This window comes from Oncorhynchus clarkii, chromosome 24 (assembly GCF_045791955.1).
Source record: "Oncorhynchus clarkii lewisi isolate Uvic-CL-2024 chromosome 24, UVic_Ocla_1.0, whole genome shotgun sequence".
NCBI lineage: Eukaryota > Metazoa > Chordata > Actinopteri > Salmoniformes > Salmonidae > Oncorhynchus > Oncorhynchus clarkii.
The window spans coordinates 21,619,234-21,645,432 of NC_092170.1; the positions used below are offsets into that span (position 1 = coordinate 21,619,234).

A 26,199-nucleotide genomic window follows, 5' to 3' on the forward strand; every position below is an offset into this window, starting at 1 on the left:
CTGTCACAGAGGTGGACTCATGTTAATGCAGATCACAAGCCTCTAGACCTGGGGCATGTTCAGCAGGACACGCTGTTTTGGAACGTTCAGATGGAAATATGTTATGTAGAACAAACATCTTTTTCCAACATGCAGAACAAGGAATCATGTCGGCTTTGTTCACAGCATTTCTATCTGCAATGTTTGGCAACTGAACGTGGCACTTGTTTTACAGTATGTGGCCTGAACCTGTCTGTCTGAAAGTGCCACCGACTATGATACAGAACTTAAAGATCTGGCCACAGACATTCAGAACCAGTAAATCAATTCCCAACAACCCTTTCTGTATGCATCCGAATCATAAAACCCCAAAACTTACATTTGGTGATCCATGTCTGACAAAGGAGACGTCTGCTACTCTGAGTACGATGCCTCATTCTGTATTGAAAACATGGACTAATAGTAGTGCTGCGTTAGAAATAGCATCAGAGAGCAGAATACACACTGAGTTAATTATTTTAGAAGTAAAGCCATTTAGAATAATTACAGCCTGTTCAATAACAGAATGATTTGAGACAACCGAACAGAAAAATGGCATCAGTTTCAGATTTGAAACTAACAAACAAATATGTCTCTATATTTTCAGAATGAATTCCATATTTTATGGACCTGAGGTATGGTAGATGCCAAACCACGTGAATGGAGTGCATACTAGGACTTCATCTTAGCACCTGAACTGGAAAATACTTTAAGGGAGCCTGAGCAAGACCTCTGAAAATGCCAATGGTTACTGGGCTTATCAGGTCGAAGCAGGTTTCTGAAAAGCAGCCCTGCGCGCATCAATTTAGAGAGCCAACCAGGCGACCGCAGGGCTTGAAATAGAAATGAGAACCTCAAAAGTTTCACTCCCAAGAACATCTAATAAAAATCATTCTATTTATTTTCCCCCGATATGTAACCTAATTTCTCATGTTATCAAATATATATTATATCACTCTGATGAAACGTTCCTAGGAGCCAATGACGGCACAAATAAATGTATTTGGTTTGATTAGACATTCTCCATTCAGTCAATAAGGTTGTGTTGCACGTCCATAAAAGTAATATAATCTACCAGGACTTCCAAGGCTCTTAGCATTGTCAAATGTCTTGACTCAGGGGGACTTCACACTTGATAATTCCAATAGCCAATGGTAATTTGCAAAGCAGTTTGTCTGGAATGACACTTGTAAATCTATTGGTCTGATTTCCATGATTGCGTACCACTGGAGACAGGATAATTGAAGAGCAAGTTGTATCCAATTCCCTGATCGGAGATCTAACATGTTCATATTCTGTAATTCCTTATTGACTTAGATAACATTGTCAGGGAGGGAGTCAGTCCAACTAGGAAGTAAGGGGTCTTTATTAAGAGGTAAATTGAAACTGCAGACGACTAATGAAAAGCCTATTGTGGAAGAAAGCTGCATCCCACTTAAAACTGAACACACCGATTGGCATGTGTTTTTCTGTTGATTATTAGAAAAACAAGATTTCAGTCTGAGCTATATTTCCTGACCGATTGTGCGTTTGGTTAATTATGTTTTTCACCCACGAGGCACTATAGAAGCCTATTTCCCTTTCTCAAAATCCCCAGATTGAATCTAAGATAAAAGTGAATTACAGATTTCTTGAGTTGATGATTTTTGCAGAGGATGTTTTAGTTGCACAATTTCACAGGTGAAGGTGTTTGGTGCAGTATTTCTCAAGTAAGATGTGTTGTCTTATGTAAACAAATTCAGAGCTGCTGAGCAGGTCTCTCACTGTCTATGCTATTGGACAGAGTGCAATCATTGTAGCTGTTCACCGCATGTTAGTTGGCAAATGAACATCGTTAAATCAAAACCCAACCTTCAGTCACCCATTGTGACGCACGACTGTTTCAAACTCAGTTTAAGCATAGACTGACTTTGACAAAAATTATCCTATTTACATGTTGTAGTCAATTTTGACCCCAGAATAACTGTTTTCCACAAAGTCTCACTTATGAGAGAGAAGCATACTTAGCTGGCTGTAATCGGTGTTGGACAACAGCCATACCCCTTTGCTGATCAATCCCCTGCAGTAGCCTCCTTAGAAGGTCCTTAGCCTCACAAAACCTGTCATGTAAGGTCTAAAGCCTGACAGCACCTTCTAAGACCAGGTCACACCCCTCCTGATTTACCCCATCCACCTGGCCCGAGGCCTGCAGCCGGCAGAGAGGATAAAGCATGCCTCGCCCGCACTCCTCAATGAATACTAATCTCTCATCTCCCCACAGCCAAAACCATCAATCTCCCTCCGCCGTTCCAACATAGCCATCTTCTACCCTTTTCCACTGACAACCCCATCTAGCTTTACTCTGCAAGCCTATCATCCATCATTATAGAGCAAACCAATCTCCAACAGCTCTCTACCACAGACCCATCCTCTGCTATTACACCCCCGGATCACGTCGCTCTACAATTACACACAAACAAGTAATCTTCCACTCGCTCACTACAAAACTCTTCACTTCGACCCGGTAACCCGTCTCCTACTCGCACAACAAAGTCGACAGAATAAACGCAGGTTTTACGGACACACCACCACTTTCCACGCCTTTATACCCTGCCTCGGAAATCAATGGCAAGACATTTTAAAATGTCAATGAAAGATGCTTTTAGAGATTTCGGTTTTAACAGAGGGCTGTTTGTGTTGGTACATTAGGGGGAATAACAGTTCTACAGCTGAGACTAGACCACCACAGCCTCCCACCTCACTAGGCTCAACCTGATTGTGATGAACTGCAAAAGAAAATGCAACACTATGTGCAGAATGTGGATTTGTTCTGATTCATGGCATGTATGGTAGTATACACTAACAGGGATGATTCATAAAAATGTGTTTGATCTTCCATTGATTGTTTTGATCCCTGAAGGCCACACACTGCTGTCAGTTTGTCTGTTTGATCGAAAGGAGATTCTACCCCATTAGTGCATGTTATTTTCCCAGGATGCACCTGGCGTAAATCACCACCCGAAGCCAGGGAGCAAATGGCACGTTGCTTGCTCAGAGATCTGCCATTTATGATTGGACACCGTGATACCGTTAACCCCTGGACATCAAGTACTCCAACTGACATGCATTGTATGATAAGTGAAATTGAGCCAAACGACATAAAAGTCAATACTAAAAAATGTGAATAAGTGAACCGAAACTATTGAGGCCAAAGCAAGGAGGACTTTATTTTTTTATGAGCATGGCCTTATACAGTGCCTTGCGAAAGTATTCGGCCCCCTTGAACTTCGCGACCTTTTGCCACATTTCAGCCTTCAAACATAAAGATATAAAACTGTATTTTTTTGTGAAGAATCAACAACAAGTGGGACACAATCATGAAGTGGAACGACATTTATTGGATATTTCAAACTTTTTTAACAAATCAAAAACTGAAAAATTGGGCGTGCAAAATTATTCAGCCCCCTTAAGTTAATACTTTGTAGCGCCACCTTTTGCTGCGATTACAGCTGTAAGTCGCTTGGGGTATGTCTCTATCAGTTTTGCACATCGAGAGACTGACATTTTTTCCCATTCCTCCTTGCAAAACAGCTCAAGCTCAGTGAGGTTGGATGGAGAGCATTTTGTGAACAGCAGTTTTCAGTTCTTTCCACAGATTCTCAATATTCTCGGTATGTTTATCCCTTTTGCTTCTGCTTAAGAAACATTTTAACAGAATCGGCAGAATGAAAACCCTTGAACACACATAGTTCACTCTCACAGCAGCCACATTGTATCCCTTCTCCCGTCTATACACTCTTCCTCTCACCTTTGTTTGTGAACTTCAATGCACAATATCTCAGCTGTATGTGACCAGGTGAAAAAACCTTTCCAAGCCAAACCATATCATAACCACTACACACAGTCTACACTGTAGTCACCATATTAGTTAAAGTAATGTCATAGGCAACATAGTTAATAGAACTAAGGCGTTAGTAAAGCCGCTACAATTATGCAGTAACGTTACAGTGTATAGTCAGTACGCAGTTACACCAGCGTGCCCCGGTTGCAATACATTTGTAAAAACCAAAAGCTTACCTTGACTTGGAAGAGTACCAGTGTTCTGTTGGATATAGCCAACTAGCTAACATAGCATCCCTCTGTTTGAGCCAGGGCTAAATAGGCAAAACTTATTAAAACTCTCCACCACTCTTACCACTCGACTTCATTTTTTAATAAATTAATTTGTTCAAAAATGTTAAACTATTGTCTTTCTCTTGGAGTCAACTACTCACCACATTTTTTGCACTGCAGTGTTAGCTGAAGCTTATGGTTTCAGTGATAGATTAAATTATCTGATCCTTTGCTTGGGTGGACAACATGCCAGTCAATGCTGCAAGAGCTCTGATATGTTTGAGGACGTCCTCCGGAAGTTGTCATAATTACTGTGTAAGGGGGTGAGAACCATGAGCCTCATAGGTTTTGTATTTAAGTCAAATGTACCCAGAGAACAGAAACTAGCTGTCCTCCGGCTACACCATGGTGCTACCCTACAGAGTGCTGTTGAGGATACTGTAGACCTTCATTACAAAACAGAGTGTTTTAATTAATTGTTTGACGACACACCTCCGGATGTGTCCCAAACTCACTAAAAGTGGCAGTAATAAAGCCTCTTGAAAAAGCCAAACATTGACCCAGAAAATATAAAAAACTTTCAGCCTATATAGAATCTTCCACTCCTCTCAAAATTTTAGACAAGGCTGTTGTGCAGCAACTCACTGCCTTCCTGAAGACAAACAATGTATACGAAATGCTTCAGTCTGGTTTTAGACCCCATCATAGCACTGAGACTGCACTTGTGAAGGTGGTAAATTACCTTAATGGCATCAGACCGAGGCTCTGCATCTATCCTCGTGCTCCTAGACCTTAGTGCTGCTTTTGATACCATCGATTACCACATTCTTGGAGAGATTGGAAACCTAAATTGGTCTACACGGACAAGTTCTGGCCTGGTTTAGATCTTATCTGTCGGAAAGATATCAGTTTGTCTCTGAATGGTTTGTCCTCTGACAAATCAACTGTAAATTTCGGTGTTCCTCAAGGTTCCGTTTTAAGACCACTATTGTTTTCACTATATATTTTACCTCTTGGGGATGTCATTCGAAAACATAATGTTAACTTTCACTGTTATGCGGATGACACACAGCTGTACATTTCAATGAAACATGGAGAAGCCACAAAATTGCCCTCGCTAGAAGTCTGTATTTCAGACATAAGGAAGTGGATGGCTGCAAACTTTCTACTTTTAAACTCGGACAAAACAGAGATGGTTGTTCTAGGTCCCAAGAAACAAAGAGATCTTCTGTTGAATCTGACAATTAATCTTAATGGTTGTACAGTCGTCTCCTGTGTGAATTTTTAGTATGCTCTCTGTAATTCTCTTCCTTTCTCTCTGAGGACCTGAGCCCTAGGACCATGCCTCAGGACTACCTGGCATGAGGACCCCTTGCGGTCCCCAGTCCACCTGGCCATGCTGCTGCTCCAGTTTCAACTGTTCTGCCTGCGGCTATGGAACCCTGACCTGTTCACCGGACGTGCAACCTGTCCCAGACCTGCTGCTTTCAACTCTCTAGAGACAGCAGGAGCGGTAGAGATACTCCTAATGATCGGCTATTAAAAGCCAACTGACATTTACTCCTGAGGCGCTGACTTGCTGCACCCTCGACAACTACTGTGATTATTGCTGGTAATTTATAAACATCTTGGCTATGTTCTGTTATAATCTCCACCCGGCACAGCCAGAAGAGGACTGGCCACCCCTCATAGCCTGGTTCCTCTCTAGGTTTCGACCTTACTAGGGAGTTTTTCCTAGCCACCGTGCTGCTACACCTGCATTGCTTGCTGTTTGGGGTTTTAGGCTGGGTTTCTGTACAGAACTTTGAGATATCAGCTGATGTACGAAGGGCTGTATAAATACATTTGATTAGAATATATAGCTTTATCTAAAAATGGTAACTTTAAATGTTTTCCAATTTTTATGAAATTCACTGAGGAGCCTCCACTGTCTCCGTCAGTAATTGGCAGAGTGGGGTGATAGTGGTGTGGCCTCACTGGCCTGTATTCCAACTCCTCTCACTGGCCACCTAAGCCTTCCGTTCCCCCCACCTACCTACTCCCTTCCCTCCCATACCAGACCTCCCCCGCCTGATGCCTGCCCTCCTCCAACTTCCCACCCCTGCATCATTAGTCACATGAGAACAGGATCTAGATGGAGATGTGTTGGTGGTGAAGTGCTCCTGTCAAGCTGCAGCTGTGGCAGCACACACACCGCCACCTTAACTGCAGTCTGTGTGCCTCAGCTCGCTTCACTGCCACACTCAGCTTCATCATCAGAACCGCTCTGTTTCCTTCCCCAGAGTCACACTGTACCGTAGTAAAATACAGTACAGTGATTTATGTTTGTATGTTTGAGTATTATTGTGCCACGAAGACAGGCCCATTTTCAACCCATTAAACAACCATTGTAGGCTACTTTTGTCTTGCTGCTAATTCAGGTCAGACCCATCAGCAGATTGACAGTGTATAAAAGGTTACTGTATGCTATTCTGAAGGGAGCTCAAACAACAAACAGAATGGAAAGAAACACAGGAGTCTATATTACAATACATTTTCAAATATTAAAACTCAGTAACATATTCGCCCATTCACTGTCAGTAGTAGGAATTAATGAGGTGAAATATTGACTGTAGGTGCTACACGTCCTGGCTGCATTGTGGGGGTTATAGATATATAAAATAACAATAATAATAAATTGCCACAGCTAGCTTGGCACTAGCCTTGCTAATGATCTCTGCTGAGAGAGGAGCCAACTCCGAGGTACTGGCTCCCTCTGTGCCATCCGCCACCACTGTTACTATGGAACACATGTGATTTTGCTAAATTCACATTTAGACAATAGTGAACACAAGTAAAAACCTCTGGGGGTGGGGACAGTACTACTGTTCGATCAACTTTAATACCAAAGAGTTTTGCCTACCATAAAGCACTACTTAGTGATTCATTGATCACATGGACCCAACAAATTCACACATTTCAGGATATCTCCTGTTATGGTTTGACAGGAAGAAGTGGGTCTGCCAAGAGTGGGTGAAAATGCACATTGGTGATGAAATTTCACTTCCTTATGTTATAAAATACATTTTACCAAGACAAATATAATGCTTCACGTTCTGAATTGTTCATTGAGGTTGTTCTCTAACAGATCATTAACAGTGTATTTACATAGACATAATGTTTGTGGAATCAGCTGTCTCAAACAAAGAAAACTGTCACGTAGCAATGTTATTATCATATTTCTTCTGTCAGGCCTAATTGGCCAGTTTAAGTGTGACATTTGCACTAGCTGTCAACCCTGTCAGTGTGTTTATTGACAAGAGGCTTCCTGAATCCAATAGCCCCCTAGCCTAATTTTACTGCTTTTCCTCCCCAGCGAGGAAAAACTAAGCTTATAGATCACATTAACGCCTGCTCCTCCACAAGGTACAGATACAGTGGCAGGAGACACTAATGGCTAACACAGAGTAGCCTCATAATACAAAGAAACAGGATTTTTGTATTTCTCCCTCTAAATAGCTTGGGTATGAAATACAATTCCACAGATCATTCGGTCCTAATCTGAGCATAGCAACGGTGATAAAAACATGAAAAAAGCGAATGAAAACTTTAATGACATTTTGTTTTGTAAATGGAAGCTCTCCATTGACAGTAGACTAGGTTAATGTTAGGAGGCAACAACTTCAGCTGGGTGAGCATTTAATAGGCCCCATCATGTGCTCGCATTAAGCACACACAGAGATATACCCATACACACTCATAAACTAGCAACAGTGTAATCACCTTCCTTATCTAGCAGCAAACTGTAGTATCAGGGTCTGACATCTGCAGAACGTTATGGGGGCCGAGTTGAGCAGTTATAACTGATAGCCCAGAGCAGTGGTTTTCAAACCTATCCTCTGCGACCACCAAACGTCTCACAACTGTGTTGTAGCCCTGAACTTACCTAATCAAGGACTTGATTAGTTGACAAGTTGAATCAGGTTTGCTAGCTGTGGAATAGTTAAAATACATGGAACGGCTGGGGGTCCCAGAGGAGAGGTTTTAAAATCCCTCACCTAGAGCCCTCAAATTCATATCTGACCTCTAAACCTGTTTCTCTCTTCCCCCCCCCCATTCTTCCCCTCTAATCAAGGACTGATTTGGAGTACTCAAATCTTACCCTTAGAGGTCTGGAGTACTGCTAGTTCTCTGTTTTACCTGATAATGAATTGCTCCCACCTAGTGTCCAAGGTCTACATCAGTCGATGATTAGAGGGGCAGAATGGAAAACGAATGAACAAAGCAGTGGAACTGACTTCGAGGTCCAGAATTAAATTTGAGGGATGTATTTAATACTAACAAACGGGAAATGGCTTTTCTGGCTCACGCAGTTCAGTTGTCCACCCTTATATACTGTTATCCTAATTTATCAAACTCCACCCAGGTGTCCTGTCCTACGGCATAGATGATAAATCCTCTGACTGGAGGAGCCAATGGTTGCTGTCAATCCCCTGACATCCTATGTAAGTAGGACAGATGGAAGTAAAATAATGCTGTGAGTTGATGAGTTCATGTTGGCCATGGCCTATCCTACAACACAGGGTTTACTCCAGGCTGAATGGATAGTGTCATGATGAACACACTCCAACTCCATGTTTGCCATTTTAATCCCAGCCTGACGTGAAACCAGTCCCTTAGCCAGTCTGTCGTCATCACTCGCGTTTTAATCTCATCAACCAAGACCGCCACCCGGGCCGGCCGGTGAATCTGTACCTTGTCCTCGCCTTGTTAAAACGCCAGGGCAAATCAGAGGATTACAACCTCCTTTGACTTCAGCAGTGTGGGCTTGGCAGTTTAGCAACAACCACAATGCTCATCTCACTGTGCTGCTGCTGGTAGTCAATCTAGTATGGGGGTTTCCTCAACACAAAATAAGTTACAATATAAAACATGCTTATTTTGTTCCCCAACTGGTGGCATGCGGGTGATTTTACTTGGCCCCCCAAGTTTGAGAAATAAAATAACAGTAAATACACCAGCAAATCAGCACCAAGCAATTTTTATTTGGGAAATATTTTCCAAAGTATTCCCACACAGATGTGTGTGATTGTACACAAAATGTTAGCAAGGTTTGAAGTGATTGTTTTAATAAAATATTATCTGTTTGAGGTTATTGCAGTCAATTTGCACTCTACAAATTATTTGTAATTATGTTCATTTCTCCTAACCATCCGCTCAAGAAAACAAATCGGCCTGCGACTGAATCTAGCTGATTAAAAAACATCAGAATACCATCAGAATAACAATGCAATTTGATAGTTTGAACTGTCCTGACAGGTGAAAAGATGCATGTCGTAGCCAGTTAGACAGCCTACCTATGAGCACACCGCACCTTTCTCCACCCCACTATTGAAGAAACCAACAACTGGTTCAATTGTGCTTTGAAAAACAACAGCCTCCTAAAAAACGTGTAGATAGATATCTTATTACTCCCTATACTAGATAGATTTCGCCCCTGAAGTGAAAATGTCAGGAGGAAATTTCTACAAACTACATTACAACACTATTGTAACACCATGCACATGCGTTTGGGCCAAACAGTGGATCTCACATGTCTAATCAATATATATTTATTGATATCAAATACTGTAGATTTGGAGCCAAGATCTACTTTTCGTCATGCTAGAACACTACACTAAAGAGCGAGGTCTTCACACATGATTTAGGTATTCATTGGCTACATCATATTTATAAAACAGGTGGTAGCCTACCTTACAGCCATAGCAGTTCGACATCTTATAAGCAATTTGTGAAATTGCCTGAGGAATTTTCCAATGCCACATCTTCTGAAAGCTACACAGAACCACTAAATGTGAAAAATAACGGTATACCACAAGACCGTAACCTAACAGTCTGTATGTGTAAATAAATGACGCATAGAGCTGGAACGACAATAATGATTGAAATAGTAGAAAATATGTAATTTGTTAATATAATCCAAAAAAAACAAAAGGGTAAATAGAATAGTTGCGGCACAAAATGATCTTACCTTGAAAAATCCATAACAATAACAGGAGCGCTCGGACTCTCCCAGACATCGCCATTGCCCAACATGAACCGCACGTGCCCTGTGCAAGACAAATAGCAAACTTGTCTACAAAGGGATTGGGCGTCTGTTGTCTTTTTGAAGTTCGTCTCCTGTTCAGTGGGCTCTCATCCGCTCCACTTCTGGCCAAAGTGAACGCGGGAAGCAGAATTTAGACAGTATAGAAAGGTAATAGTTTATGAATTATTTCAGCTTTCCCGTCCGCCGAGCAAACATTGCAGAGAACTGGCGCTGGTACACTTCCACCGTACACGGTCAAATAAGAAACCATTTGTCGAGAAATCGACGCTCTGTTTCCCTTGACTTTACTCCTGAAAACCTTACATATGTGCTGCTTTCCAGCTCTCTCCAGAGTTGAAATGTAGACAGTAGTCTCCCCTCCTTACCCTCGAAGTGGACAGTTATAACGGGTCACCTGCCCCCTGCACCTGTGCGCACCTGAAACGCCCCGCCCCCTATCATTATGGACATGGTTTAATTTTGCACTGGTTGTTTTTATACTTTCTAATCTGTAACATCTATACACAAGATTAATAATCAATAGGACTAATTACTATGAACTAAGGCTTGTAATGAAGCCTTATTAACGGTGGAAAAAAGTTATTAAAAGCCCAGTGCGTTCAAAAAAAGTGATTTGCCTGTGTTTTTTTTCCCAGTCAAAGGTTTGGACACACCTACTCATTCAAGGGTTTTTCTTTATTTTCTACATTGTAGAATAATAGGGAAGACCCCAAAACTATGAAATAACACATATGGAATCATGTAGTAACCAAAATAGTGTTAAACAAATATATATTTTAGATTGTTCAAAGTAGCCGCCCTTTGCCTTGACGACAGCTTTGCACACTCTTGGCATTCTCTCAACCAGCTTCATTAGGAATGCTTTTCCAACAGTCTTGAAAGCGTTCCCACATATGCGGAGCACTTGTTGGCTGCATTTCACTCTGAGGTCCAACTCATAACAAAACATCTCATTTGGGTTGAGGTCGGTGATTGTGGAGGCCAGGTCATCTGATGCAGCACTCCATCACTCTCCTTCTTGGTCAAATAGCCCTTACACAGCCTGGAGGTGTGTTTTGGGTCATTGTCCTGTTGAAAAACAAATGATAGTCCCACTAAGTGCAAACCGGATGGGATGGCGTATCGTTGCAGAATGCTGTGTTAGCCTTGCTGGTTAAGTGTGCCTTGAATTCTAAAGAAATAATTGACAGTGTCACTAGCAAAGCACCCCCACACTATCAAACCACCTCCTCCATGTTTCACGGTGGGAACCACACATGTGGAGGTCATCCGTTCACCTACTCTGCATCTCACAAATACACAGCGGTTGGAACCAAAAATCTCAAATTTAGATTCATCAGACCAAAGGACAGATTTCCACCGGTCTAATGTCCTTTGCTCGTATTTCTTGGCCCAAGCAATTCTCTTCTTCTTATTGGTGTCCTTTAGTAGTGGTTTCTTTGCAGCAATTCTACCATGAAGGCCTGATTCACGCAGTATCCTCTAAACAGTTGATGTTGAGATGTGTCTGTTACTTGAACTCTGTGATGCATTTATTTGGGCTGCAATCTGAGGTGCAGTTAACTCTAATGAACGTATCCTCTGCAGCAGAGGTAACTCTGGGTCTTCCTTTCCTGTGGTGGTCCTCATGAGAGCCAGTTTCATCATAGCGCTTGGGGGTTTTTGCAACCTCACTTGAGGAAACTTTCAAAGTTCTTGACATTTTACGGATTGACTGACCTTCATGTCTTCAAGTAATGATGGACTGTCGTTTCTCTTTGATTATTTGAGCTGTTTCTGACATAATATGGACTTGGTCTTTTACCAAATAGGGCTATCTTCTGTTTATCACCCCTACATTGTCACAACACAACTGATTGGCTCGAACACATTAAGAAGGAAAGAAATTCCACAAATTCACTTTTAACAATGTAGTCACCTGCATTCCAGGTGACTACCTCATGAAGGTGGTTGAGAGAATGTCAAGAGTGTGCAAAGCTGTCATCAAGGCAAAGGGTGGCTACTTTGAAGAATCTCAAATCTCAAATCTATTTTGATTTGTTTAACACTTTTTTGGTTACTACATGATTCCATGTGAGTTATTTCATAGTTTTGATGTCTTCACTATTATTCTACAATGTAGAAAATTGTAAAAAATTAAGAAAAACCCTTGAATGAGTAGGTGTGAAATTGTGAAATTGATGATAATGCCCTTTTAGTGTAAGAACTGTTTGAAAAGACAGGCTGACATTTTAACCTGGATCATCAGACATCACCGGGTGGTAAATTAGTTAATAGACCAATAAGAAAGAGTTTCAAACCTCTGCCAATAACAGCTAGTTTTCAGTTTTCCCCTCCTCACTCAGACCACTCCCAGAGAGTCCTAGCAAAATAATTTCTTTATAAATTGCTCATTGCCAAGAAGCTGTTTTTGTTTATTTTTGACCATTTTAATTGAAAATTATTAATTGTTGCCCAAAAAATGATTTTATATTGAAATAAAAATGGCTGCATTGGACCTTTAAGGTCAAGTGCTAAGGGGATACAAGCATTGGCCTACAGGCTTGTCAAAGATCTAAGAAGATAAGCATGGCAGTGGCCTGTCTTCTGAAGGGATAGGGTGTATGGAATAATGCTGTGAATGAGCATGGAGAAGATTATTCCTGATTTGTACTGAAATGTATATTCAGGTCAATGCCATAGATAAACCGTTTCAGGGATTTAGTTCATACTGAAATTTATTCCAGATAAAGTCTATAAAGATGTGAAATCAGTTAAAGTGCATTACCTGAGTCTCATTTAAAAATGTACATATAGGACACGTTTCTTTCGCATGTAAAAATCCCCAGGAAACATTAACAGATAGTTGTGTGAGAGGACAGATAGGAGCACGAGCTATGCTTTTAAGTTGTAGTGTAAGTCTGAGGTCCTGCCTCAGCTCATAAATGGGTTGTCAGGTGAAATCTTAATATCTGCGTGGCCCATGTGTTGTTTTAGTTGTTGGATGTAATGGATTTATTACATGATATCAAATCCAGCATCTTTTAGACTGGTCTGTCCTCACCTCAACCTGCAGTGAAATACACAACGACCATGACTGCCACCACTGCTAACCTCAACCCACTACCTCATCACATCAGACCTGTGTGTTCCAGAACCTAGAGTTAATAATTGACTGGCAGACTCTTGAATTTTTCATGGCCTCATATTTTCGGTCCTGCTTTTCCTGCTTTTTAACATTGCCAGCCAATTTGACAGAGGTCATAGCTTACGAATAATATTTTCACTGGCTATAAAATAGAGCTTCAATTAATAACATGAGTTGTTATGTTACACCAGACAGAGTCACTAGCTCATCTGAATGAAGGTGAAATGTGACTGTCTGAGGCTCTGAGCATCGTCTTCCAGTAGACAGGTATAGGTAAATGAGAGAGACCCTGACATGACCTCACAATGACCTGTCTATGTAATTGATGCTCATGTTTTACTCTCACCAGATTGGAACAAAAACCAAAGATATCTGAAAAGCCTACTGAAAAGATATAGCTAGTATTTGAACCCCCCCCCCCAGCTTATTCACACTAACATACCAAGAAAACTTGATGCTGATGGCTAGTGTAAATTATTGATAATTAATGGTGGGTATATGGAGAGAGGCACTAATCTCAAACTGCACCGTGGGAACATTCTAAGGCTGCACTATTTTTCACTCCACATATATTCCCAGAACAGATTTTTAAATTGTTTGGCAATTATAGAGTAGGGCTCCATGTCACTGTTACTTTGTTTAAGGAACCATAAAATGTACACTATATCCCACGTGAGATCAACTGCGATTTGTGAAATTGGATTGTCTTAAAATGGATTTTGTGTGAACATAGTCCCATTGCAGCCGTTTTTATCTCTGATCTTTACTGGGTAACAATTAAGTACCTTACTGTGAATGTTGTCAATTAAAATGGTCAAAAATAAATAAAAATGCCTCCCAAGTGGCGCAGCGGTCTAAGGCACTGCATTGCTGTGCTTGAGGCATCACTACAGACCCTGGTTCAATCCCAGGCAGTGTCACCACTGGCTGTGACTGTTAGTCCTATAGGGTGGTGCACAATTGGCCCCAGCATTGTCTGGGTTAGGGGAGGGTTTGGCCAGGGGGGGGCTTTACTTGGCTCAGCGATGAGACTGGATCGCAATTGGATATCACAAAAAAGGGGGTAAAAAACTAAAATAGCATCTTAGCAAAGGGCAGTTTCTTAAGCAAGAAATTAGTTAGGACTGTGTGGGAGGGGTCTGAGTGGGGAGGGGAAAACCGAAAACTAGCTGTTATTGGCAGAGAGGTTTGGAACTGTCTTTCTTATTAATGTGTTAACTAATTTACCTCAGGATGATGTCCCCATAGAAGGCTTAAACTCCATCCCACCAAAACAGGCAGAACTTTCAGGCGCTTTCAAACAGCTCTTACACTAACAGGGCATTATCATCATGTGCACAATTAAACAATATTATTTAGGGTTGCCCCCCCCCCTCCCCCCCTTGGGTTGTGCCGTGGCGGAGATCTTTGGGGGCTATACTCAGCCTTGTCTCAGGATGGTAAGTTGGTGGTTGAAGATATCCCTCTAGTGATGTGGGGGCTGTGCTTTGGCAAAGTGGGTGGGGTTATATCCTTCCTGTTTGGCCCTGTCCGGGGGATGTCATCGGAAGGGGCCACAGTTTCTCCTGACCCCTCCTGTCTCAGCCTCCAGTATTTATGCTGCAGTAGTTTGTGTCGGGGGGCTAGGGTCAGTTTGTTATATCTGGAGTACTTCTCCTGTCCTATCCGGTGTCCTGTGTGAATTTAAGTATGCTCTCTCTAATTCTCTCTCTCTTTCTTTCTCTCTCTCGGAGGACCTGATCCCTAGGACCATGCCTCAGGACTACCTGACATGATGACTCCTTGCTGTCTCCAGTCCACCTGGCCGTGCTGCTGCTCCAGTTTCAACTGTTCTGCCTGTGATTATTATTATTTGACCATGATGGTCATTTATGAACATTTGAACATCTAGGCCATGTTCTGTTATAATCTCCACCCGGCACAACCAGAAGAGGACTGACCACCCCAAATAGCCTGGTTCCTCTCTAGGTTTCTTCCTAGGTTTCGGCCTCCCTAGGGAGTTTTTCCTAGCCTCCGTGCTGCTACACCTGCATTGCTTACTGTTTGGGGTTTTAGGCTGGGTTTCTGTACAGCACTTTGAGATATCAGCTGATGTACGAAGGGCTATATAAATACATTTGATTTGATTTGATTATTCCAACCACATAGAGTGGAAATATATATAAAACACAGGAAATCATGTTTTTGACTGCACTGGTCCTTTTCAGTTTTCACCTAAAATTACATACCCAAATCTAACTGCCTGTAGCTCAGGACCTGAAGCAAGGATATGCATATTCTTGATACCATTTGAAAGGAAAAACTATGACCTTTGGAGGAAGTGTGAAATTATTGTAAGAGAATATAACCCATTAGATCTGGTAAAAGATAATACAAACAAAAAAACAGGCCAATACATGATTTAGGAATCTATGCACCAGTTTAGAATTTGACCACTAGAAGGCAGCAGTGTACGTGCAAAGTTATAGAATGATCCAATGAACCATTGCATTTCTGTTCAAAATGTTGTATCAAGACTGCCCAAATGTGCCTAATTGGTTTATTAATGCATTTTCAAGTTCATAACTGTACACTCTCCTCAAACAATAGCATGGTATTCTTTCACTGTAATAGCTACTGTAAATTGGACAGCTCAGTTAGATTATCAAGAATTTAATCTTTCTGCATATATCAGATATGTCTATGTCCTGGGAAATGTTCTTGTTACTTACAATCTCATGCTAATCACATTAGACTACTGTACGTTAGCTCATCCATTCTGCGGGGGGGATCCTGTAGGTGGTTCAATAAGTTCTTCCTTGTTGTCCATCCATTATGTATAATAGCTTATTTCATTGGCATGTACTCCCTAATTATTTGATTATTTGGTATCTTTTCACTTTGAGCTGCAGTTGACTTCCTGAAGAAGGTCTTTGTTAAACATGTTCATGTGAGAAGAAACCCTGATCTCAATTCCAGGTGGAATATGGGCCTCTCTGTCCTCAACTGTGGTGTCCATGCTTTGATTGTGTGTCTGGTCCGGCACGATTAATGACTCAATTCAACTCTTAGTGCCTTGTTCCTCAGTTTACTTTCTCATTTTCTAAACAAGTGGAACTCAAATGCAGCAGAGAATCTATCACCAATTAGATTGTTATTAATGAATGGTTGATTAGTGTCATCTAGTGGTCAAGAGGTGAAGAGCATTCGTTTTCACAACCAGACGATAGTCTGCAGTATTTTAATTTAAATGTAAAATTGAGAGGTGACTTCAATCTAGAAACATAATCTACAAGGAGGATATCCTCCAATCATCTCATTGTGTGAACCCTCAGTCTCAACATTTTTCTCTGAAAAGTATCTCTTCACTGAAAAATGTATTTTATTCACACAGACAGATGCCAAAGAGGTAAATACCAGTCTTTCGTATCAGACTATCATGTCCAGCACACGTGGGATTTGGTTCAGGATTCTGTGATTACATAAAAATAATCTGTTGATTTTAGACATACTAGAATTGTAGCCTATTTTAATGCATCATATCCACATCTCTCATCATCTGTGGCACTTATTAGGGTGATGCATTTAACCACTTTAGAGTACTGCACCCTCATAATGTATTAGTGTACAGCATCACAGTCACAGACAGTACTTTAATACCGTAATATGCAGATCCCACAGTCACAGTAGGGTCACAATACTTGAATCCACAGGAGGTTGGTCGCACCTTAATTGGGGAGGATGGGCTCGTGGTAATGGCTGGAGCAGAATAGGTGGAATGGTATCAAATACATCGAACACATGGTTTCCATGTTCCGGTCATTATTATGAGCCATCCTCCCCTCAAAAGCCTCCTGTGCTTGATTCCCTAAAAGGGGACAATGTGAATGATTTGACAATGAATGAGATACCAGGATTATCAGGAGAGTGGATGGGCTGGTTCTATGTCTCCAATACATATCAATGCCCAGCCTTCTAAATATGTGCATCTTTGTTCTCCCTTCCACCATCACTTTTGCCCGCCCTCATTCCAACAGGTCGGACAGAGGGGAAAAACGCAATGTTTACATCTCTGACTATCTCTCTGTCATCAATCCACTTGTTCCCCTGTGCTTTAAATGTATACAATATCTCCCCCACTTGTACATATACAGTACTACTGTTCCTGACGACTGTAGCCTCCCTGTTTGTGAGCAATCACCAGAGGAGAGATAATGGCCGTGTTCGAGAGGATCAAACTGTAGAGTATCACGGGTACGTTGTGACTGAGTAGTTATTTTTCATTTTCTTTTCTTTTTTTTACATTCCAAAAACAAAAACAAATGTACTGTATACATACGAACAACAACTTAAGGACAAATAAAAACAATGACTACATCTCCTCTGTCACGCCTTGACCTTAGAGATCCTTAGAGATCCTTTTAATTCTCTATTTGGTTAGGTCAGGGTGTGACTAGGGTGGGCAATCTATGTTTTCTATTTCTTTGTTGGCTGGGTATGGTTCCCAATCAGAGGCAGCTGTCTATCATTTTCTCTGATTGGGGATCATACTTAGGCAGCCTTTTTTCCACCTGTAGTTTGTGGGATCTTGTTTTTGGTACTGTCCTGTTTAGCCCTACTAGGCTGTATGTTTCATTGGTTACGCTTTCTTGTTTTGTTTCTGGTTATCACTAATAAAAATGACGCTGCATCCACGCTGCATCTTGGTCCGACCATCCTTACAACGACGAGCGTAACATCATCTGCCCAGACCCGCATGCTCACACATCCATCACTATTGCCTGCATTATTGTTTTCCAATTGATATTAAATTGTACCAATTTGTTTTTCTTGGTTGCCCATCCTATTTCAATATTTAAATAATACATAATTTGATTTTTCCATTGTGTCAATGATGGCGGCTTGATTTACTTCCACATTTTAGTATATGCTTTTTCAAAATGAGTAAAGAATAGTTCCGCCCATTGGGTATCTCACTACACCCCAATATGTCATGTCTTGAAATATGCAGAGAGATTGATTAAAAGTACTTTTACATTGTAGTACTTCTGACAACTTTTATAGCTTTGCCCACAACTACCAAACTTTATAGCATTCCCAGAAAGCATGGATTATTGAGTCATTTTAAGTTTTACACTTGAGACATGACTCTGCCGTGCTGTAGAACTTGTGAATTGCGTATCTTGTATAATTCATTCTAGTTTATACTGGAATGAGCGTACATTTTAGTTAACTGTAAATTTATTAGTAATGCTCCAACTTTCCCTCCATCTTATGCCAATATCAGTTATGAGTTAAGTCTTGGTTCCAATAGTTTATAATATTTTCTAAGAGATTTTCACTTGGATATGCTTTCTACAAGGTTTTGTAGATCTTCCCTATCATATGAGCATCCTTTTCTGACTCAAATCCAAAAGATTTCAAATCAAAATTGTGTGATATGTAACTTTTAAGTTGCATGTATTTGAAACTATCTACATTGGTCAGTACAAAATTACTTTTTTTATCTCTGTCAAGGAAATAAATGTATTTCCTATTACCAAGTCATTTACGGGTTCTATGCCTTTATTTTTCCATGTGGGCCAATTTATCGAAGGAATTCAGAAAAGCTATCCAATAATTATTCCATAAGGTTGTGTTTTTACTTGTGGGTAGTTATTTATGATGGAAAGGGATTTGTAGATTAGTCAGTTGGCACTGTCAGCTGCAATGTCGAACAAGCCAATTGTGACAGGGTTGGAACCTCAGTTTTGGTCAGTGTTTCCTGTGGGACCCTAATTAGTGTGGACTGTATAAAGCACAACTATTCTGTTTTAGTTTAGGCGTGTGTGCATGCGTGCATGCTCATCCGTGTGTGTGTTCATGTGTGTGTGTGTCCAGTTGCTGTGCTACACTGAAAAAATATAAAAACGCTACATGCAAGAATTGCAAAGAAGAAGTTATAGTTCATATAAGGAAATCAGTTGTTTGAAATAAATTCATTAGGCCTTAGCTATGGATTTCACATGACTTGGAATACAGATATGCATCTGTTGGTCACAGATACTGCACCTTAAAAAATGTAGGGATGTGGATCAGAAAATCAGTCAGTATCTGGTGTGAACACTATTTGCCTCATGCAGCACGACACATCTCCTTCGCATAGAGTTGATCGAGCTGTTGATTATGGCCTGTGGAATGTTGTCCCACTCCTCTTCAATGGTTGTGAGAAGTTGCTGGATATTGGCGGGAACTGGAACACCGTGTCGTGCATGTCGATCCAGAGCATCCCAAACATGCTCAATGATTGACATGTCTAGTGAATAAGCAGGCCATGGAAGAACTGGAATTGTGTACAGAATTGTGTACAGATCCTTGCGACATAGGGCTGTGCATTGTCATGCTGAAACATGTGATGGCAGCGGATGAATGGCACGACAATGGGCCTCAAGATCTCATCATGGTATCTCTGTGCATCCAAATCACCATCGATAAAATACAATTGTGTTCATTGTCCGTAGCTTATGCCTGCTCATACCATAACCCCACCGCCACCATGTGGCACTCTGTTCATAATGTTGAGATCAGCAAACCGCTTGCCCACATGACGCCATACACACGGTCTGCCATCGCCCCTGTTGAAACCGGTTTTCATCCATGAAGAGCACACTTCTCTAGCATGCCAGTGGCCATCGAAGGTGAGCATTTGCCCACTAAAGTTGGTTACAATGTTGAACTGCAGTCAGGTCAAGACCCTGGTGAGGATGACGAGCACGCAGATGAGCTTCCCCGAGACGGTTTCTGACAGTTTGTGCAGAAATTCTTCAGTTGTGCAAACCTACAGTTTTATCAGCTGTCCAGGTGGCTGGTCTCAGACGGTCCCGCAGGTGAAGAAGCCAGATGTGGAGGTCCTGGGCTGGCGTGGTTACCCATTTTCGGCGGTTGTGAGGCCGGTAAGACATACTGCCAAATTCTCTAAAATGACATTGGAGGCAGCTTATGGTAGATAAAACAACATTAAATTATCTGGCAAAATCTCTGCTTGACATTCCTACAGTCAGCATGCCAATGGCACACTCCCTCAAAACTTGAGACATATGTGGCATATTGTTGTGTGACAAAACTGCACATGTTAGAGTGGCCTTTTATTGTTTGCAGCAGAAGGTGCACTTGTGTAATGACCATGCTGTTCAATTGACTTCTTGATACGCCACACCTAAAAACCTGTTTTTGCTTTGTCAATTTGGGGTATTGTGAGTAGATTGATGAGGGAAAAAATGTGTTTTATCCATTTTAGAATAAGGCTGTAACGTAACAAAATGTGGAAAAAGTCAAGGGGTCTCAATTCTTTCCGAATGCACTGTATGTAGTTTAGATGTTTAGAAACACTTCATACAGGAGAGGATGACATCTAATAGGTATTCGTCCACTTACATCCCCCCGACCGCAAGGCACTACAGAGGGTAGTGCGAACAGCCCAGTACATCACTGGGGCTAAGCTTCCTGCCATCCAGGACCTCTATACCAGGAGGTGTCAGAGGAAGGCCCTAAAAAATGTCAAAGACTTCAGCCACGCTAGTCATAGACTGTTCTCTCTGCTACCACACGCCAAGTCTAGGTCCAAGAGGCTTCTAAACAGCTTCTACCCCCAAGCCATAAGACTCCTGAACAACAAATCAAATGGCTACCCAGACTATTTGCATCCTCTCTTTTACGCTGCTGCTACTCTCTGTTATTATCTATGCATAGTCATTTTAATGTACATATTACCTCAATTACCTCGACTAACCGGTGCCCCCACACATTGACTCTGTACTGGTACCCCCTGTATATAGCCTCGCTATTGTTATCTTACTGATGCTGTTTAATTATTTGTTACTTTTATATCTTATTTTTTATAGGTATTTTTCTTAAAACTGCATTATTGGTTAAGGGCTTGTAAGTAAGCATTTCACTGTTGTATTCGGCACATGTGACAAATGAAAATGTATTTGATTTGTGTCACTGAGCTCAAAAATTCCTTTATGGTCTATAACCAACCAGGCACAAGATCTGTATGTTGCATTTACCAAACCAAATCAATAAGTGGCGGGAGATAGCCTAGTGCTTAGAGTGTTGGACCAGTAACCGAAAGGTTGGTGGATCGAATCCCTGAGCTGACAAGGTAAAAATCTGTTGTTCTGCCACTGAACAAGGCAGTTAACCCACTGTTCCTAGGTTGTCCTTGTAAATAAGAATTTGTTCTTAACTGACTTGCCTAGTTAAAAACACAAGATATAGCTAACATCCAGGGGCAATCTGTATTTTGGTAATTATTCCTCTGCCCCTAGCTTCAATGGGAGCAGGAGAGATTCCATTATTCAGTGTGTAATCAGTACCTCATCACCTGGCCTATTGTCTTTGTTTCAGCTGCTCATCAGTAACGGAGCTCCATACTTGGCCAGATGGGTCAATTTATAATATAAGGCAGGGTTAGAATGAGAAGAACCCAAGATTGACCTTCTCCTTCAAATACTTTAATTAGTTTGAGTTCCATTGTGGAATTGGCATAATGTTCCTTAATCTTGATGTGTCTTTTTTTTAATTTAAAAAAACAAACATTTTATCAATATTGTTTAGCCTGGCGCTATTCATTAATACAACTATTCGTCAATGCCAGCCTATAGATTAAGTTGACAACTGGGCAGAAGTGAGATTGCGTCAGTGAAATTACCCCCACTGGACCTTGGTGCCCCAGTTGCTGGTGGAATGACATGGGTGGCAGTAAAGGGCGCTTTCAACAGAATGGTGGGGTGTACTATGACTAATTATTGCCCCTGCTGGACTACTAGTTCTACAGAGAAATTTTGAAATATGGAGGGTATATTTGGTATGTAAATACATGCTGTATGCCTAAATACTTAAATACTGTGTGTTTTTTACTTTCCCACTCAATCCTAGGGATAGTTTCAATTCAACTGTTTATGCATTTATCTCTGACGACACATGCCCTCTCACTCCATAGACTCGAGGGACCCCGATCACAATTCCAAAATGACTGAAGAGGAAGGGGTGGAGCAAGTGAAACAGAGAGAGAGAATTGGAAATAGATGACAAGAAGAGAGCATGAGACAAAGTATCAGAAAAGGGTTAAGACAGAAAGAAGGAGAAAGAAGGAACAAGACCCGAACATTTATTTTTTTACATAGGAATTTGGAAGGCATAGTGCTTTTAGAAGACGTTTTGATGTTTCTTTGTCATTTTGGAGTTCACTTTTAAATTCATAGGAAACTTTGATATGCAGAACACAGCCTAAAGGATCAGGACAAGAAGGATATCGGAGAGGACAGCTGGACTGTCACTTTTCCATAAAATGCTTCTCCATTTTATCCCGGACTCTGCTGCAGATTAACTTCTATGCTGACCCTTAGAGCAGCAACTATACTAATATGTCCAGACCTACATCTGAGACATCAGTCTTGTCCCTGAACACATCCTCTCTGAATCTGGAAAATGCTACAATCTTCAATGGTGAGTGAATAGATGTAAAAAGGTTCTCAACGTATCATCTTTTTTTAAATCTAACTTTACAAGGTATGTTAAACAGGTTCCATGATCATGGCTGACAAATATAATGTGTTAACAGCTAACAAAACTCAAAACAGTGGCAACTATTTCTAAGAGTGGTATTGAATGTTGTCAATTATTTAAAAAATGGTGTGCATTGAATGCACAGTAGCCTACCTTGAAATGTAAGTCGGTCTTGATTACTGTCTCCAATCGGAATAATACTACTATAATCCAATATGGTCTGCTTTAAAGACAGATAAAGAGTGCAGGGAAAAAGCAGAGCAAACTTTTACCTCTCCAGTATTCTAGTCAGATTCAGTGTGTTGAATTACTGTAACCGACAAGGTCTCTTGATCTCGAGTGAGCAACAGGTCAGTTAGGATTGGACTGGGTTGGAAAGTTAATGCACTTATTCTCAAGGGGAGGGAGATGATAGAGAGAAAAACTAAATGGATTTCTGTCTTTCATAAAATAAGTTGTATTGTATGACCCTCTATTTCTGAAACTATCCGCCGCCATTGTCGCAACCCATATTACCAGCCTGTTCAACCTCTCTTTCATATCGTCTGAGATCCCCAAGGATTGGAAAGCTGCCGCAGTCATCCCCTCTTCAAAGGGGGAGACACCCTGGACCCAAACTGTTACAGACCTATATCCATCCTGCCCTGCCTATCGAAGGTCTTCGAAAGCCTGGTCAACAAACAGATCACTGACCATCTCGAATCCCACCGTACCTTCTCCGCTGTGCAATCTGGTTTCCGAGCCGGTCACGGGTGCACCTCAGCCATGCTCAAGGTACTAAACGATATTATAACCGCCATCGATAAAAGACAGTACTGTGAAGCTGTCTTCATCGACCTGGCCAAGGCTTTCGACTCTGTCAATCACCATATTCTTATCGGAATATGTAGCCTCGGTTTTTCTAATGACTGCCTTGCCTGGTTCACCAACTACTTTGCAGACAGAGTTCAGTGTGTCAAATCGGAGGGCATGTTGTCCGGTCCTTTGGCAGTCTCCATGGGGGTGCCACAGGGTTCAACTCTCGGGCCGACTCTTTTGTCTGTATATATCAATGATGTTGCTCTTGCTGCGGGCGATTCCCTGATTCACCTCTACACAGACGACACCATTCTGTATACTTCTGGCCCTTCCTTGGACACTGTGCTATCTAACCTCCAAACGAGCTTCAATGCCATACAACACTCCTTCCGTGGCCTCCAACTGATCTTAAACGCTAGTAAAACCAAATGCATGCTTTTCAACCGTTTCCCCGCTGAGCTCATGCTGCCCTCTTCAACACGCAGCAGTCAAGCCTTTCGAAACCCGTTGATGATAGTGGATTTTTTGACAATGCTCCACGCTGTCAGGACCCACTGGCAGACTTGACCATAAGTTGCTCTTCGCATGTGGCCCGTTTTAGTGAAGGATTTCTCCCCACTTGTCATCCAAGCCTCCCACTGAACACGTCAGTTCCTCACGCTGCTGTTTCCAACGTCTTATCATCGACTCATTAAGGCCAAGCTCCCGTGCAGCAGCTCTATTTCCTTTTCCAACAGCCAGATCGATCGCCTTCAACTTGAAAGCTGCATCATATGCATTTCTCCGTGTCTTTGCCATGATGAGGGTGACAAAATGACTACCGTAATCAGAATGATGGGAAGTTTGAGCGCGCTCGATTTACGTCACATTATGTGACGGTGCTCAGTTTTTTGGCGGCATGAATCTTGTGAAAGCGGGAAAAATCCATAAATTAGCCGCGTCATTGTATAAACCGCCAGGTTCAAAGCGTGGGAAAAAAGTAGCGGCTTATAGTCCGGAAATTACGGTACCTAGGTGTCTGGCTAGACTGTAAACTCTCCTTCCAGACTCATATCAAACATCTCCAATCTAAAATCAAATCTAGAGTCGGCTTTCTATTCCGCAACAAAGCCTCCTTCACTCACGCAGCCAAACTTACCCTAGTAAAACTGACTATCCTACCGATCCTCGACTTCGGCAATGTCATCTACAAAATAGCTTCCAATACTCTACTCAGCAAACTGGATGCTGTCTATCACTGTGCCATCCGTTTTGTTACTAAAGCACCTTATACCATCCACCCCTGCGACCTGTATGCTCTAGTCGGCTGGTCCTCGCTACATATTCGTCGCAAGACCCAATGGCTCCAGGTCATCTACAAGTCCATGCTAGGTAAAGCTCCGCCTTATCTCAGTTCACTGGTCACGATGGCAACACCCACCCGTAGCACGCGCTCCAGCAGGTGTATCTCACTGATCATCCCTAAAGCCAACACCTCATTTGGCCGCCTTTCCTTCCAGTTCTCTGCTGCCTGTGACTGGAACGAATTGCAAAAATTGCTGAAGTTGGAGACTTTTATCTCCCAACTTTAAACATCTGCTATCTGACCAGCTAACCAATCGCTGCAGCTGTACATAGTCTATCAGTAAATAGCCCACCCAATTGACCTACCTCATCCCCATACTGTTTATGTTTATTTACTTTTCTGCTCTTTTGCACACCAGTATATCTTCCTGCACATGACCATCTGATCATTTATCACTCCAGTGTTAATCTGCTAAATTGTAATTATTCGCCTACCTCCTCATGCCTTTTACACACAATGTATATAGACTCTTTTTTTTCTTTTTTTCTACTGTGTTATTGACTTGTTTATAGTTTACTCCATGTGTAACTCTGTGGTGTCTGTTCACACTGCTATGCTTTATCTTGGCCAGGTCGCAGTTGTAAATGAGAACTTGTTCTCAACTAGCCTACCTGGTTAAATAAAGGTGAAATAAAAAAATTTAAAATAAAAACAACGTTGACATCAACAAACCGCTCGCCCACACAACGCTATACACATGGTCTGCGGTTGTGTGGAAGGTTGGACGTACAGCCAAATTCTCTAAAACTACATTGGAGGTGGCTTATGGTAGAGAAATGAACATTCAATTATCTGGCAACAGCTCAGTTGGACATTTCTGCAGTCACCACGCCAATTACACACTCCCTCAAAACTGTGGCATTGTGTTGTGACAAAACCGCACATTTTAGACTGGACTTTTATTGTCCCCAAAACAAGGTGCACCTGCTTAATGATCATGCTGTTTAATCAGCTTATTGATATTTACCACACCTGCACCTGTCAGGTGGATTGAATATCTTGGCAAAGGAGAAATGCTCACTAACAGGGATGTAAACTAATTTGTGCAAAACATTTGAGAGAAATACGTTTTTTGTGCATATGGAGAATTTCTGGGATCTTTTATTTCAGCTCGTGAAACATGGGACCAACACTTGCGCGTATATTTTTGTTCAGTGTATAATAAGCTACATAGAATTGGCCCCCACACTCTCAGTCTATGGG

General features: G+C 41.6%; 1 protein-coding gene across 2 annotated transcripts in view; it reads right to left on the bottom strand.

The window, feature by feature from the left end:
- The window catches only part of LOC139382545 (endothelial cell-selective adhesion molecule-like), a 72,932-nt gene extending 62,412 nt beyond the window's left edge, over positions 1-10,520 (bottom strand). For both annotated transcript variants that reach the window (XM_071126648.1, XM_071126646.1), the window contains exon 1: positions 10,121-10,520. In XM_071126648.1, the coding sequence (XP_070982749.1) occupies positions 10,121-10,175 (55 nt within the window). In that variant the 5' untranslated portion in view covers positions 10,176-10,520. The remainder of the gene's footprint in view (positions 1-10,120) is intronic.
- Between the last annotated feature and the right edge of the window lie 15,679 nt (positions 10,521-26,199).